Source organism: Penicillium chrysogenum (genome assembly GCF_028827035.1).
Source record: "Penicillium chrysogenum strain IBT 35668 chromosome Unknown utg000001l_segment0_segment0, whole genome shotgun sequence".
In the NCBI taxonomy this organism is placed as follows: Eukaryota; Fungi; Ascomycota; class Eurotiomycetes; order Eurotiales; family Aspergillaceae; genus Penicillium; species Penicillium chrysogenum.
Genome location: NW_026622749.1, coordinates 1,997,769 through 2,013,126, shown reverse-complemented (window position 1 = coordinate 2,013,126; position 15,358 = coordinate 1,997,769). Strand labels below are relative to the sequence as shown.

At 49.9% G+C, this 15,358-nt stretch overlaps 8 protein-coding genes across 8 annotated transcripts; 4 read left to right on the top strand and 4 right to left on the bottom strand.

Moving 5' to 3' along the window:
• Positions 1-420: 420 nt before the first annotated feature.
• N7489_000810 (putative NADH-ubiquinone oxidoreductase 178 kDa subunit) lies at positions 421-1,132 on the top strand (the record flags this gene model as incomplete). The annotated part of the gene is made up of 3 exons (XM_056706565.1): positions 421-555; positions 667-914; positions 979-1,132. Exons 1-3 carry the CDS (start codon positions 451-453, stop codon positions 1,130-1,132), a joined length of 507 nt encoding a protein of 168 aa, XP_056570867.1. The 5' UTR covers positions 421-450.
• A 202-nt stretch (positions 1,133-1,334) lies between these two features.
• On the bottom strand, positions 1,335-2,716 carry N7489_000809 (protein-histidine N-methyltransferase; the record flags this gene model as incomplete). Its single annotated transcript, XM_056706564.1, has 3 exons — positions 1,335-1,979; positions 2,057-2,350; positions 2,567-2,716. The coding sequence occupies 3 exons, from the start codon at positions 2,714-2,716 to the stop codon at positions 1,335-1,337; spliced, it is 1,089 nt and encodes a 362-aa protein (XP_056570866.1).
• A 468-nt stretch (positions 2,717-3,184) lies between these two features.
• Positions 3,185-4,557, bottom strand: N7489_000808 (cystathionine gamma-lyase CYS3; the record flags this gene model as incomplete). The annotated part of the gene is made up of 4 exons (XM_056706563.1): positions 3,185-3,748; positions 3,806-4,250; positions 4,310-4,395; positions 4,456-4,557. The coding sequence occupies 4 exons, from the start codon at positions 4,555-4,557 to the stop codon at positions 3,185-3,187; spliced, it is 1,197 nt and encodes a 398-aa protein (XP_056570865.1).
• Positions 4,558-4,802: 245 nt separating this feature from the next.
• On the bottom strand, positions 4,803-6,216 carry N7489_000807 (DNA-directed RNA polymerase III subunit RPC25; the record flags this gene model as incomplete). Its single annotated transcript, XM_056706562.1, has 7 exons — positions 4,803-4,970; positions 5,427-5,604; positions 5,656-5,719; positions 5,772-5,858; positions 5,913-6,009; positions 6,062-6,160; positions 6,205-6,216. 7 exons carry the CDS (start codon positions 6,214-6,216, stop codon positions 4,803-4,805), a joined length of 705 nt encoding a protein of 234 aa, XP_056570864.1.
• Positions 6,217-6,495: 279 nt separating this feature from the next.
• On the top strand, positions 6,496-8,603 carry N7489_000806 (CCCH zinc finger protein; the record flags this gene model as incomplete). The annotated part of the gene is made up of 2 exons (XM_056706561.1): positions 6,496-8,436; positions 8,496-8,603. 2 exons carry the CDS (start codon positions 6,496-6,498, stop codon positions 8,601-8,603), a joined length of 2,049 nt encoding a protein of 682 aa, XP_056570863.1.
• Positions 8,604-9,391: 788 nt separating this feature from the next.
• On the top strand, positions 9,392-10,166 carry N7489_000805 (GPI anchored serine-threonine rich family protein; the record flags this gene model as incomplete). The annotated part of the gene is made up of 2 exons (XM_056706560.1): positions 9,392-9,605; positions 9,664-10,166. The coding sequence occupies 2 exons, from the start codon at positions 9,392-9,394 to the stop codon at positions 10,164-10,166; spliced, it is 717 nt and encodes a 238-aa protein (XP_056570862.1).
• Positions 10,167-12,132: 1,966 nt separating this feature from the next.
• On the top strand, positions 12,133-13,312 carry N7489_000804 (uncharacterized protein; the record flags this gene model as incomplete). Its single annotated transcript, XM_056706559.1, has 3 exons — positions 12,133-12,384; positions 12,458-12,765; positions 12,835-13,312. 3 exons carry the CDS (start codon positions 12,133-12,135, stop codon positions 13,310-13,312), a joined length of 1,038 nt encoding a protein of 345 aa, XP_056570861.1.
• A 669-nt stretch (positions 13,313-13,981) lies between these two features.
• Positions 13,982-15,285, bottom strand: N7489_000803 (uncharacterized protein; the record flags this gene model as incomplete). The annotated part of the gene is made up of 3 exons (XM_056706558.1): positions 13,982-14,764; positions 14,828-15,065; positions 15,128-15,285. The coding sequence occupies 3 exons, from the start codon at positions 15,283-15,285 to the stop codon at positions 13,982-13,984; spliced, it is 1,179 nt and encodes a 392-aa protein (XP_056570860.1).
• Between the last annotated feature and the right edge of the window lie 73 nt (positions 15,286-15,358).

The window sequence follows — 15,358 nt, the reverse complement described above, 5'->3', positions numbered from 1 at the left end:
TATGATTTTCTACTTCGTATGCCAAGTAGTTCGGGCTGCAGTTTAATTTTGGATTTTATTTTTATCTGTACATGATACATTGTATAGATGCAGTACTACTGTCTCTATTAAGGATAGGAGTGCGATGTGATACTAAATATGCATTGGTCCTCCACTCTCTAAGATCAAGATTTACGAGAGAACAGAAATACCAAATTTTAGTTCAAGTATCCTTGGATGATCCCGATAATATCTAATAATCAAACGATAGAGTAAAATAATAGACTAATAATCAATAAACTACTCCGTATGTTGTAAACAATAAATCGAGATGATGTTGTCCAACACAGAATAGAGGATGACACTAAGCCCAATACGGAAATCACGTGCCATCGACATTCGCTTTCCACCTCGCCCTATCATCGTTCCGCAAAGGGTCATCGATCATCACCAATTGCTTCCCTCCACACAATGTTCGCTGCCAGACGATCTGCTCCCTCGACGCGGCAGCTGCTGCGCACCCAGCGCCGCTGGGGTTCTCACGCCGCCCACGAGCCCGTGAACGAAGGCTTCGGCGTAAGCTCCTCTCCCCCGCCCATCGCGACCAGACCCGAGTCTGGAAGCAGAGCAAGAAATGCCTCAATGACCCACGACCACCTGGCTAACTCTTCCATGTCCACTTAACAGCGCAGCTTCTACGTCACCTGCGGCTCCATCGCCTCCGCCTACCTCCTCTACCGCGTCTCCCAGTCCAACGAGAAATCCAGCGAGCCCTCTTGGATCTCCGGCCTCATTAGCAAGTGGACTCCTTCCCAGGAGGTCTTCGAGCAGCGCAATGCTATTCACACCGCTATGATGGAGAAGGCTGCTACTGACCGCCACTTGCTCGGCAGTCAGGGCCCCCCGAGGCTTTTGCCCTTCGACAGCCCGAGTATGTGATCTTGTTGCCCCGGAAAGGCTTTCCTTTCTTGTTTTGCTAATCGGTTTCCCATTGTCTAGTATGATGAACGCCGGCTCTCCATACAACGTTTCGCCCGGTTCGCAGGCTGACCTGAGCCATGTTGTGGCTCACTACCAGCGCAAGAACCAGGAGATTGAGGAGTCTCGGGTTGCGCGGATGAAGGACGGCAAGGTTGTGTCGATCTACGAATAGACGGGGATATCTTTTTTCTTGGTCGGCTGTCTGAAATAGACATGTGTGGAAGGAAAAATCATGTACATATACGTTGGGACTTGACGTTCAATCCAGCATCTGATAATTGGATTTTCTTTTGTTTTTGAACCTAACACCTAGATCCCCGTTGAATATTCGTTGATTGTTGTAATTGGATATTCGTTTTATTATCGAATTCGCTCTATGACGCGGTTGACGGCACAACCTCCAGAACTACTCTCCCCACACCCTCGGATTGAACATTCAATTTCTGCTGCACGTCCAGCTCATTAGCACAGATATTGCCCAACACAGCAAGGAACTCATCAACGCCGCCACCAACTCCGAAATAAACCTTCTTGGCCGCGACGAGAGCCCGACTTTTCACCGATGCTGTGTTGGAGCGGCGCAGCAGCGCCAAAAGCGTCTCGGAAAACGCCGCCAGCGATGCGGGCGAGTAAATAGTCTCACTAGCAAGAACTAGAGTCTTACGAGCGCCATCACCGGACGAGAAGACCAGTTCCACAAACTCGGGCGACCAAGCGCCCGAAACGAAATCAACCGAGATCCCACGCTGAGCAAGATCATCTTTGAATTCCTGAACCAGCTCAGGCGTGATATCCAGCTCTTCGTCCTGGTCTGGCGCAGTTGAACCGGCCGAAACAGCCATTTGGGTGCGGCTATTGTGCCATGTCAGAAGGAGATTCGGGAGCGTGACAAGACGGAGCACGTCTGAGTTGTAGTCTGCAAAAGTAAAGAGGGTCTTTCTTTGGCTCTGGCCGGGCTGGGCTTGGCTAAGGAGACGGGCGAACAGCGTCAATGATGGGACTGCTGTGCCTGCGCCGAGCTGTTTATTCATATTAGCCTTCTTATCCCTAGGTAGATGGTGGGCGAAACGTTTCCACAAGAAGGATGATTACAAACCTCAATTATATGGATATCCGCCGGGCTATCGGGTGATTCATTAAGAATGTCCTCGTTGAGGGAGAGCTTAGCTAGATCCAATGCACATTCCCAGGTCTTGAAGCCACCTTCATAGAAATTGGGTGTGATATCGCCTTTTTCAATACCGGCAATAAGCTTTTCATTATCGTGGCCTGCGCTGTCTTCGGCCATGAGCTGGGTGCGGATGTCAAAGATCTCTCGTCGAGCAACGGCCAGAGGCGAATCGCCGATTGCGAGCTTATTGTAGAAGATTTGAGAGGGAAGAATTGAAAGCTATGACCCTGATTAGATTTCGATTCTGTTGGAAAGGTATAATGCATTTCAAAGTAATGAACTCATGCTTATTCGTGCTCTTGTCAATGATAGAGGACAGTATCCCATTGGCCCAAATTGGGATATAGAATATACTTGCCAGCCCAAAGCATCGATGACAAAAGAAGTAGCATAAGATGCATAATTGAGATTGAAACATCTTGCTTTATCACTTACCCATTCATTCGTATCATGCTTAATCGGTTTCACGAGCTCAGGAAGAGAATTGCCCACAGTTTGCTGGGAGGGCACATCGGAGAAATCATTATTGATCTCGGAATCGTCAATGTCGATATCATCTCCGGAAAATCCGAAGCTGAAGGCCATTTTCACTTAAGATGGCTCTCTTCTCTTCCAAGACCTAGTATTGTGTAGGTGGGTTGTCTGAAGTGGCCCCGATGTTGCAGATGATGAGAATCTGTCGGAATTGCAGGTTCGACAAACTTGAACTAGTTCTGGCAAAAATAGTGTTTTCGAGGGCAGGCTGATTATATAGTATTTCAGTTCCAACGCTATCTTTTCACAGACGCTGCGATCTGATCTCCATACAAAAAATTGCAGTGGGTGGAAAATGACTAAGCGAATACGTGACTGCCTCAGGCAACATGCTTAGGATATTACCTTAAGAGATGATTGGAGCTTTTGAAGTTTAGGGGCGAGCTGCAATAATTGTAAATATATGATTTGGTAATTGTGTAACTCATAATGTCATATCCAAGTGATTAGAAACTGATGCTGTCTATTCTAATATTTATATGCAAACCAAAGACGTGAGCTGCAAACTAAGAGCTGCGTTTAAGCCTTCTTGCCCACAGCAGCCAAGCTGAGAGCCTGCATCACATCAGCGTGCAGATCCACAGAGTCCTCAATACCACAGCTCATGCGGACAAGGTCATCAAAGACTCCGGCGGCCTCGCGCTGTTCCTTGGGGATACCAGCATGGGTCATGCTGGAGGGCACCTCGCACAGACTCTCAACACCTCCCAGACTCTCGGCGAGGGTGAATACCTTAGTGTACTTGCAGAAATCGTGAGCAGCCTGCTGTCCACCCTTAATACGGAAGCTGAGCATACCACCACCCATACCGTCACGGTGCTGCTTGAGGGCAATAGCGCGGTGGGGGTGGGAGTCAATGCCGGGGTAGTTGACGGAGATGACGTGGGGAGAGGACTCAAGGGCCTTGGCGATGACAGTGGCGTTCTTGGTCGCCTCGCGAGCACGCAGGTGCAGGGTCTTCAGACCGCGGTGAGCGAGCCAGCAGTCGAATGCAGAGGGGACAGCGCCGATGGCGTTCTGGAGGAAGCCGAGGCGCTCCTTGAGGGCCTCTGAGTTGAAGGCAGCCACGCCCATCAGGACATCCTAGTTTCAAGTTAGAAATTGATACTGGCAAAGCCTAGATTGGAAGTAAGAACTCACGGAGTGGCCATTAATATACTTGGTCACGGAGTGAACAACGAGATCGGCACCGTGGTCCAATGGGTTCTGGACGTAGGGGCTCATAAAAGTGTTATCGACAACGACCTGAATACCGTGCTGGTGGGCAATGTTGGAAACAGCCCGGATATCCACCAAGCCGAGAGTCGGGTTGGAGGGGGTCTCGATCCAGATGAGCTTGGTCTCGGGGCGGATCAATTGCTCCACGTCCAACTCAATGGAGGGGGTGAAGGTGACCTGGACACCGTGCGCCGAAGCAACCTTGGTGAAGTATCGGTGGGTACCGCCGTAAACATCGGAGACCGAAACGACATGGGAGCCAGCAGCAAGGGACTGGAGAATGTTGGCCGTAGCGGCGGAGCCGGAGGAGAAGGCCAGAGCGTACTTGGCATGCTCGAGAGCTGCAACGGCTTGCTCAAAGTTATCACTGCGAGGGGTATTAGTCCGCCTGATCGATGTGTCAAACTTCGGGACTAGTAAACTGACCGGTTGGGGTTAGAGCTCCGTGTGTACTCGTACAGACCAACGGGGTTTCCGACACTGGTCTGAGCATATGTGGTAGAGAGAGAGATCTATTCAAGGCATTGTTAATACCGTCTTTCTTTGCGTTCTCCCCGGGTCCATAAGCTTACCGGAGCAATGACAGCCCCGGTCACCGGGTCATGAGGGGAGCCGGCGTGGACAGCCAGTGTCCCAAAGCCGCGGTCAGTAGTACCGTTTTCCGTGGAGCCCATTGTGTATAGAGAAGATGATTTTTAAGGCAATTGAGAGAGAGGCGATGGGTAGGTTATATGTTTATCGATAAGATGAGATCACCGCTTCTTTGTATGACTTGACTTTCTTAAAACGGAATGGAACTCGGATTGCGAATCTGATTGATAATCAAGGACGATGGCGAAAAACAAATCCAATGTCTGCTTTCGGATGTTTTTATGCTGGAAAATTCAACCGAAAAAAAAATTTCATCCAGAGAATTCTTTTACATACAATCAACCTCTGGGGCGCAGATGACGATGGATCGCGCGGTTGCGACTGGACGAGAGACCGGCGGAGCTCCACCGGCGGCCGGCAATACTGCTCGGAGAATCATTTGGACTCTCCGATGACTCGGAGAGTCGGAGTACTCGGCACTTGCCGCATTGCAGATCTCATTGGCATACGGAGTACTATATATACATTTTGCTTTGAATGTCATGTTTTGTATATATCATCTCCATGAAGTTTAGGAGAAAGGGTAAATACGGGAGCTTGCTTACATTATATTCAGATCAGCTAGTTTGCCCGGGTGTGCACCCCCGGGGCCTATAGCTTTACACTGTCAGCTAGGCGTAACTACCTAGGTATTATGTATGGCTACATATGTACTCAAGTGTTTATATATTCTTGGCATTTATTCGTATGGGTATCTGATCTGACTCTAAAGAAATTTTATGGGCGCTGAGAACGGGCCACGATAGGCGAACAAGAAGACAGTCTAATAGAACATCAAATGGTAGCAGCAGCAGCAGCCTACCACCAAGTGATGGGGCCCGTTCCACCCATTTGCATCGAGCCCTAGAAGATGGTCAGTGAGAGCTAGAGAATGGATATGGAGAAGACCAACAAGAATGGAATATGGAGGGCGTCTATCCTGTGGGGTTTCATCCGCAACATCTGGGGCATTGGGAATTTGGTCATGCCACTCTTCTGATTCAACTCGGAATCGTACAACTTCTCCCACATCGAAGAAGAATTCTGTTCCGCCTTCACTCTCCCAGATCCATACCTGCTCGGCATAGTCACTGCAACACACATTAGCATTTAGCTTTGATACGAGGTGAGGATCAGCTCACAATCGGGACTTCTCCATAAGCATTTGTGGCGGGATCAAAATGTCATTGAAAAATTCAAGACCAACTGGAATCTGTCAGCATTTGATGCGCACTGAATTTTGGTGTTTGGAACGCACTTTTGATTCCATGTTCTGTGCCACTGGAAATCTTTCCCAACATGATCTCTCCTTTGAAGGGTCGGAAAACAATCATGCGGAATTTGACTGTGTGATAGTCAGTAAGGATCTCAGACTTGAGAAAGTGCTGGCATAATCTACCGTTAACATTCACCAACCCAGTCCCATGGCCAATCAGACCATCGGAAGACTCAAGTAGGTCATAGAAGCTAATGCAAAGGCCGATTTTTTGAATGACCTGGCCGAAATAAGCATTAAGAAGCTGGAAGGAAGAAGCTTGAATAGCGCACTTTATTGGCGTATTTGGCATTGATGTTGTCTTCAAGTGCAACTGCACTGAACTTTGAGAAATCCTCAGGCGAAATCTGAATCAAGTCCGATATGGTGGTCTGCTAGTGTTAGAAAAAGTTTTATATATGACCGTCAAACTTACTAGGATAAACATGGCGACGGTAGGGGAAGGCACGACCAGGAGATTTGTCTGATTAGGAAGTGACAAAGTGAGAACCTTCCAAGGTTGGAAGGTGTAGAATGTCTTTTTCCTTTACAATTGTCATTGAGGCAATCAAAACTGAGATTATTCGTGCTCCGCCTAGAATCCCGCCGGCACGTGACCACGGAACGGAAGCTTTCAATCTTAACCTCGACTCCGCTAATACGTTAAATTTACGAGATTATTCCTTTGTTTGTGCTGGAATCTCCGGCAAAACAAAAGGCTCTTGTCATGAGCTCCCAGGGATTTTCTTTCCCGCCTCCGCCGCCCCCGCCGCCGGCAACTAACCAGGCGCCGGCTCACCACCCGACCCAGCATGGACAGAATTGGGGTGGACGCGGCGGACATGGCGGAGGCCAGAGGGGACGTGGAAGAGGACAAGGCAACCGTGGCCGAGGAGGGAATCATGCAGAAAGTGGACGACCGCCATCATATCTTCCCCCTACAGGTTTCAACTACGCGCAACCAACGTATGGTGGATATCCTCAACCTCTTCCCACAGCACCTTATATGCCTCCCCAGCCCTACCATCCTGGACAAACCTCGGCTTTTCAGAATCCTCAAAACCCGCCTCCATATCCATCTCAGCAATATGCCCAGTCGATAGCTCCGGGGAACTATCAACACTACAATACGCCCAACCTTCCTACACCTTACCCTCCCACAACTCCGGCGTACATGCAAGGCTTACCAGCACCTCCCCATGGCCATCAGCCAAACAATCAAGCAATGATGCCCCCCATCTCATGGCGTAATGATATGCAAGGTGCGGCGCCATACATGGGCGCTCAACCGGGGCAAGCACGAGGGCCACGACCTCCTCATGCGCATGGCAATCAGGGTCCGAAACCCAAGCCTGCCCAAAAGCGGGATCACTCCTCTGCATTCAACAAACCTCAATCGACTGCGCCTCGGACTCCCGCTGCGCCTGCCGTCCCGAGCTTCGGCAACCCTCTGCCCTTGAAGCCACCACCCGTCGCAGACTCTACAGCCAACAGAAAGTCAAAGAAAAGGAAAAGGAAGCACAACCAGCTTGGACTGACCCCTAATACCGAGGACCACGAGTCGAGCGAAGAAGAGGCTGATGAAGACGAGGAATCGAAACTGGCACAAAGTGGATCTGACGCCGCACCGCTTCAGGTCTCATACAAAGGAAAGACGTCTGTTTTGCAGACACCGACCGATATTGCTGCTTGGATTGCAGAGCGGAAAAAGAAGTTCCCCACGCAAGCTCGGGTCGAGGAAAAGAAGAAGTCAATGGAGGAGGCAAAGGCAGCCCGCGAGGCAGCCCGTCAACAAAAGCAAAAGGAGCAGCAGGAAAAGCGAAAAGAGCACATGCAAAAGCAAAGCGAAACCAAAACAGATTCCACTGCAGATGCAACGACAAACGCGCAGCGCAGAGAGAAGATTCGTCGCAACCTTGAACGAGAAGAGAAACGAATCCAAAAAGCCATGGCCGAGACCGAAGCTGCTCGTCTCCGAATGGAAGCTCTACAGAAGGAGGCGTTGAGCCTAAATGCAGACCTTTCCCCAGACGAAGGTACGGGTATCGCACCTGTCCCGGCCCCGGTTATCAAAACTGAACCTGCAGACCCGGTGCAAGACTCAGAGCCAGCCCTCAAGACCGAACCCGAAGACATGGTACCGGAGCCAGCCACTAAGATTGAACCTGAAACTACGTTGCCAGAGGCAACCATGAAAGCTGAGCCTCATGACCCAATTGCGGAGCCCGCTCAATCAGCCGTCCCCGCTTCCCACGCGACAGAGCTGCAGGGAGATCCAGGGGTGGCCGAGTCCGATAATCTCGAGCACACAATCAAGACTGGGCACCCCACCGACCATGACGTTGATGACATGGAGCTCGCATCCGATCCCGGGGCCAGCGATTGGACCTCCTCGAGTGCTTGTAGCTCAGATTCCGACTCCGACTCTGACAGCGACGACTCCGCGCCAGAGCAGGCAACTTCACGTCGCACGGGACCAGAGCGAGTGCCACCCCCACCTCGCGAGGGCAAAAGGACCGTCTGTCGTTATTTTGCACGTAGTGGGCACTGTAACCGTGGCGACCAGTGTAAATTCCTGCATGAGAATGACCCTGAACGAAGCTCGAAGGCCAAGGCCAAGCCTGAAAAGAAGGAGAAGGAGTCGAAACGCAAGGGACTTTATCAAGCTGTGAGTGCCCCATTTATTGATTTTGCCGCTCCTATTGAAATTGTACTGACACGGATTAGTTGCTGGACCGACAGAAACAAGACGACGACCGCCGGGCAATGGAAGTGATCTGCTGGCTAGGTCAGAACAATATGTTTGACGCCCCACACGATACCCCAATGAATTAGCGTCAGAACTGGAGGAACGAAACGTACAGGAAAAAAAGGTCATAGCTTGGAGGCGTAGGGGCTTTGGTTGGATTTTCAACTTGGATGGATAACCGAAGCTCAGTCGCGTGGCTCCGATAGTACAAAGAATTAAAATGAGGAAGAAAAAAATAATAGTAAATAGGTTAAATCACACCTAATTCGAATTCTTTCATGAATTGTCCTTTTTTAACCAATTTGTTGAACCAATAATGACATCTAAAATTCTCTTAAAATAAGACGATAAAAGGTTACTAAAATAGCAAGGCAAAGACCGAAGTAACTAAAGCCGACCAGAGTGGATAGAGTCATTTAAGGTCACGTCGAGTTCAAGCCAGTCAACGGAGGAGATTCCCTGCCAAGCGAAGAAAAGATGGCCGTCAGTGGTCCAAAAGACTCGTGGATCACCGCCACGCTCTCTTTTCTCTCTCTTTTCCTCTTTTTCTCGCTCTTCTCTTTCTCTCGGGCCCTCGCGGGTCCTCTCCGGGATGGACAATGGCCAATCACTTGCCTTGCTTCCTTTTTCGGTATTTGTTTTTCCTCCCTTTGACTCTAGGCTGTGCTTAGCTCCTTATCCATGGGGCTACCCATGGGGCACATGCCCTCTTTTATAAGACTACTCTGTCGTTCGGCCTTTTCTTCCATATTTGCCTCTTTACACTGCCTTCCACTCCTTTGAGGCCTTTTGTGATTTCTCTCTTTCTATCTATACCTATCACTTGAACATTCTATCGTTATTTTTCAACCTTATATACATATATACAGTCATAATGCGCTTCTTTATGTCCCTCGCTGTCGCGGCCATGGCCGCCGTCGCCTCGGCGAACAACATGGCCAACCCCTTCAGCATCCCCACTGAAGGTTACACCTTCAAGGTCGGCGAACCTACCGCCCTGACATGGAAGCCTACCACCGGCGGCACTGTCAGCCTGATCCTGCAGTGGGGAGCCGTGATGACCGGTAACTCCGGCACTGTCATTGCCTGTAAGTGATACATCAGAATGACTCACTAATTCCCCGATAAGATACTAACCATCACCAGCGAGCATCGCGAACGATGGCAGCTACACCTGGGATGTGCCCTCCAGCCTGGCCGCCCAGCCAGACTACACCATCCGGATCGTCTCGGACGATGATAGCAATGACTACAACTACATCGGCCGTTTCACCGTCGAGGGCTCCACCGTCTCTGTCTCGTCTTCCAGCGCCAGCTCAACCGCTGCCTCCACTTCCACTGAGTCTTCCACTGAGTCTTCCACCTCGGCCACTAGCACCACTACCTCGGAGGAGTCGACCTCGAGCTCTTCGGACATCACCAGCTCTGCCACCACCATGACCACCGCTTCCAGCACTGTCGCCAGCTCCTCCGCCTCCGCTACCGAGACCTCGGAGAGCTCCAGCGCTGCCGCCTCCACCTCGGCCAGTGCCAGCGCCAGCGCCAGCTCCTCCGCATCCCAGAGCGCCGTGCCCACCACTAACGCCGGTATCGCCAACCGTGTCTCCGGTGGAATGCTGGCTCTCGTTGCCGGTGCTCTGATGCTGTAAATTATCATACAGATTTTGTCAACGAGACTCTGTTCGACATGTTTTATTGATATATACATATTCTTTTCTCTTCACTTCTCCGATTGGTTATATCTTGAAACCAATTAACTAATTTGTGTTATTGCCTCCCTTTTTCTGGGATGCAGCTGTACAAAACATCCCGTCCTTTTGATTACGGTCGGGATTGTGGATTTATTATTTGATTCTTATCCTATTTATGTATTCCCCAGCGTTAATGACTGTATACTCCCCTACAATCTACTTTCTATACATGTAATCTTGTATATTGTATCCTCTTTCCAAGGTTATCTGATTTATATCAGACAGTGGGGGAAAGATTTAATTTGGATAGTCCCGCGTCCACTTTTTTAAATTGTAGTCTAATCTCGCTAAATATTTGTGTTCGATAGTGCGTTAAATACGGTTAAATGTTTTGCCTACGTTGTAAGTACAAGTGACATGTAGTGATGTTGTCTACATATTGTAGGCCTATTATTCCGTACCTTCCTTGAATTCAATGCTACCTATTCTCACTACAACGTAAACACCAAGGTATCATCTCAGTAAGGGGTGTCTCCCACTGAAAGGAGATAAATAATGATCGGCCGTTGGTGGAGTCAAGCAAATTTCCCGAGGGAGTAGGGATTTCCCCTTCTCCACAAGATTTTGAATTGGAGGGGAATCGATGTTGATAAGCACATGGGCACTGCTTTGGGTTACATTTTACTTCTATTTTTTGACTAGTCTTGGCTAGTAACTGTGAGGTGGGAAGAATTGTATTGTACTTTTTCCTAATTAGTCCCGGTTCAATCTCCGTGGGGAGTTCGTATAGTACGTGCAAGGTGCACTACATAGCATGAACACCATACATATATATGTATATATGTACCTGGCTACATAAAACTATATTCTCAGACACAGTCATCACAGTCGTCTCGACCAAGTCCATTGTCCGACTTGGCCCTGTGCCTAACTCGTGATCACACCCACATGCACCAGGTACCAGGTCCCCTCTGCGATGAAATCTCAATCTGCTGAACTCGACGTTTCAGGTCTCCGCCAACGATGTCATTGCCATCTGGACTACCACATCATGTGTTTCGAAGATGTCGAGTGTATTCCTTAAGGTTGCCCTAAAAGTTCCAAAGCGTTCGGGCTATGCTAGGCACCCGCGCTATGGAAAACCCCAACCCTGGCATGAAAGAGACCTCAAGTCAATGCATGTCTCTCGACACACCGCATGAACAACATGGGAACCCCAAGCAAAATCACGATATCATTCATGTCCAGCCTTGGTAATAGCGCCCTATCGTCATCGAAAGCTCGGCTCTAAGCAAGGGTCTTCACAAATATACAGGAACAGTCCACACCACCTCGTGTCTGCAGAGGAAGCAAGGCTCTTACCACTATGCAGGACTTTTGCTGGAGATCCCGAGACATTTTGTCCATCCAGTTACTTCATAGGGCGGATTCTGGATCTAGTCTCTGATCTATCAATCGAACATGCCCTTCGAAGAAAATGTGATTGCCTATATGCAATAGATGCAGCAGACATGCAGAAACTGGGGTGGTCATCATCCACTTTCTTTTGAAATATGAATGGATGAATGGCTCAGCTTCTTCTTTCGTGTCACGTTTCTACGCCATGACACTTGTTATTGGTTCGTTGCTGTGAACGATGACATGACAGCTGGGTTTGCAATGATCGAACCCCTAGCTTGCAGCAGGGCCCATTGATGGGCCCGGGATCCGAGATCCATACAACATAATGGGATTTCGTTTCGGTCGAATCCGGCTGTGCTGCATAATTTGCTTCTTATAAAGGTGCTGCTGCATCCTCTCAAGGGATTGGGGTTTATTGCTTGTTCAGTAGTGCCATTGAAAGCTCAACCCGAACCAGAGCAGCTTTTTTCCTTCAGACATATACACGTTTTCATTAAGTTCTCCAACCAGAACAGGATACACTATGTTATCCAAATTCCTTTTTGCGTCGGCTGCGACCGTCGCGGCTCTCTCTGGCCTAGCCAATGCCCAGACAAACATCACCGATAACGACTGTGCCTCCTCATCCGAGTACTCAAGGTGCAACAGGGACGTTGCGGACAAGTGGAGCTCCTGCGTCCGAAACTGCAATGGCAATGGTAACTGTGTCGTGGACTGTGGCTGCGAGTCCCACCAGAAGTATATCAACTGCATGGCGGAGTCATGCTGGAACCAGGTATGGCTTTAATATACCCTTCGATACCAATGAACCATGTTCATGAGTACCATACTAACAATATCTTCTCCAGGTCTACTCCTGCAAATACCAACTCTTCGTGCAGCAGTACTTCGCCATCTGCCCCAGCGCCCAAGAGCCAATCCCCTTCTGGCCCCCACCAGACAACGCGCCGAACCGCTGCTCCTGCGATCTAGGCAAGGTCACGCAAATGACCCTCTCATCGCGCAACCAGCAAGTCAAATGCATGCGCGCCGTCACCGACAAACTCACCGCAGACATCGGCAACATCCCAGACTTGTCTAAACTAAACGACGGTCTCGACATCGCCAACCGCGCCTCGGACTGTGCCTGCTGCGGAGCCAGCGCTAGTATCTCCGCGTAAGTGAAGCATACCACCTGCGACCGGCATAGCTTCCTTTCAAAACCCCAACTAACCCCAAACCACAGATCCTGGGATGTCTGCCCACACACCGAACCCACCCTCGCCGGCGCAGATATGTGGGGACTCTTCTTCCCCTCCGATCTACCCAATCTATACACGTCCCTGCCGAACTGGGCATGGTCATCTTGCGACGCGACTCTCCGCGACACGAACTGCAAGGACCTCGGTTTCACTGATACAGACAAGTTCTACAAGCCCGGCGATTTCCCTAATAACGGCACCTCGACCCTGTACGAAGTTGGCGGTACGCTTTCCGCCCCTCCGAGCGGTACTGTTCTCACTTGGTCTCAGGCTTCGGCTACCTATACCGTTAGCGCGACTGGGTATGACCGCGAAGCTGTTGCTAGCCAGAGTGAGTACCGTGCCACGGCTACCGGGAGCGATGAGGCGTTCCCGATGCAGACTGATAGTGGTGCTGCGGCTGTGAGGACTGGTGGTCTTGGAGCTGTGGTGGCTGGTATCTTGGCGGTTGCTATGTTGTAGCTTGGTTGAAAAAGTATGCATAGACTGTGCTGCTAGGTGGAGGGAGGAGGAATTGATGTTTATGGTATTTCATGATGTGATATGACCGGGTTATGGGATGGTATGTGGCGTTGACGATTTAATGCTACCTTGGGCTGCTGTTGTGTTAGGAAAGGACTGGATATACTTACTACTCGAACCGCGAACAATCCGATACTTAAGTTGCTCTATTCTATCCAAAAGCCTGTAGAGTACCAACCTTAGACCTCCATAGTGTGGAACAACCAAAACTATATGAGGTGCCCACTTACTGGCTATCCGTTGCCTTCACACTTCGGGTCTAGAAGTCTAGATACGCGGATGTTCAATTCAGATTCATAGCCCCAGAGTTGTTGGTACTTCCGAAAGTGCTTGGATTGTGGTAGTGGCCGATTAGTGATGAATGACCAGGGCATTTTCTGGATGTTATCATTTTGAATGGGAAGAGAACGATGCTGTTCTTAATTGTAACCTGCAGAGCAGCTATAAAATTATATGAAAAGGCCCCAAAGCCGCCCAGAACGCCAGTTACTCCACAGAAATCGGTATCAAACGTCATAGCCCCGCTAGACAATGCACGGGCACCGTGATCGGTGTCCTGTAGGAACGACAAACATAAAATCCACAAGATCAAAGCAAAAGACAAAACAATCACGCAACCCACGACGGAACAACCCGCTTCAGGAACTTCATGAACTTCCAGAACCCAACCGCGTACTCCTCATTACCATGCGGGTCCACGACCCGCTCAGGGAACGCAATACCAGCACCAAACAGCCCGGGGATATCAGACGAACGACCAGGCTCGTGGAACATACCAGTATCATGATCAAAGCTCATAAGAAGAGGCGCGCCATTCTTCGAGAGAGCAGGGAGCGAGGTACGGGTATACCCAACGGCCTGGACAAGATAGTCACACGCCGGCAGATATTTGTGGTACTGGGCAGACTCAATCTCCGGGCCACCAGCGCAGTCGATCTTATCTAGAACCTGGCCAGCAGGCGAAGTGGGAAGTTTGTCGTCTTCAAGCTCGGAGCGAGCAAAGTCTGCGGCCAGACCCTTGAGACCGGTGTTGTCGCGCAAGATCCAGCCATCCTTGTACTCTGCGTAGCGGAGGGCGTGGCGGGTGAACCAGCTAATGCGCAACAGAGGGTGGGAGGTTTGGGCGAGCCTGGTGAGGTTCAGGATGGCGAGAATGGCGCTGTGGGATGCGCCGACGATGGCGATGGATATAGGTTTGTCTGAGGGGAGTGTATTTGCTAGCTCGCTGGGCTTGAGGACTAGGTCGAGGTCCAAGCGCTGGATGTCCAGTCCCGGAACGGGAATGGCGGCTGTTGTGGGGAAGGAGCCTGTGCAGAGGATCAGGCGGGTGGTCTCTATGGTCTCAAGAACTTCAGATGAATTCTGTTTGATGGAAATAGTCCAGTTGGAGGTCTGGAGTGTGCAATTATTAGTCTCTTAATTATAGAGAAGTAGATGTGCAATAAAATTACTAACCGTTTCGTTCAGGTTGGCTGATTTGACAGAGCCGTGGCATGCATATACTTGCTCCATCTTCAGTAGACCGGCCGTAAGGTCACGAACCATATCCGCTGCGAAACCAAGGGTGCAGGTTGATTCTTGGTCGAGCTTGGCCAGTTTGGTGAATGCATTAGGTGATTTGGTGTTATCGATCACTTTCTGAAAAGGCTGAGTGGCTCTTGCGTATGCTTGGAATAATGAAACCTTGGTGTTGCTGAATAGTACTTTGTTAGTATCTTCCGGCCTGTGTTTACGTTTCAGGAACCCGGTACAAACCTAGGAACTTCGCGATACTTGCTATGGACTCTCCCAGCTTCAAAAGAAGGATCAATCCATGCGATTGTGCCCAGCTGGCGCTCCAACAAGTTTCCCATAACGGCAACTCCGGCCGGACCGGCTCCTACGACGACCGCTGCGCATTTCCGAGTAGCCATGTTGGGGTTGTAGTGATTGGAAACTGGGAGTAAGAATAGGAAAGCGAGTTTAGGACTGACTCAAGGGATACAA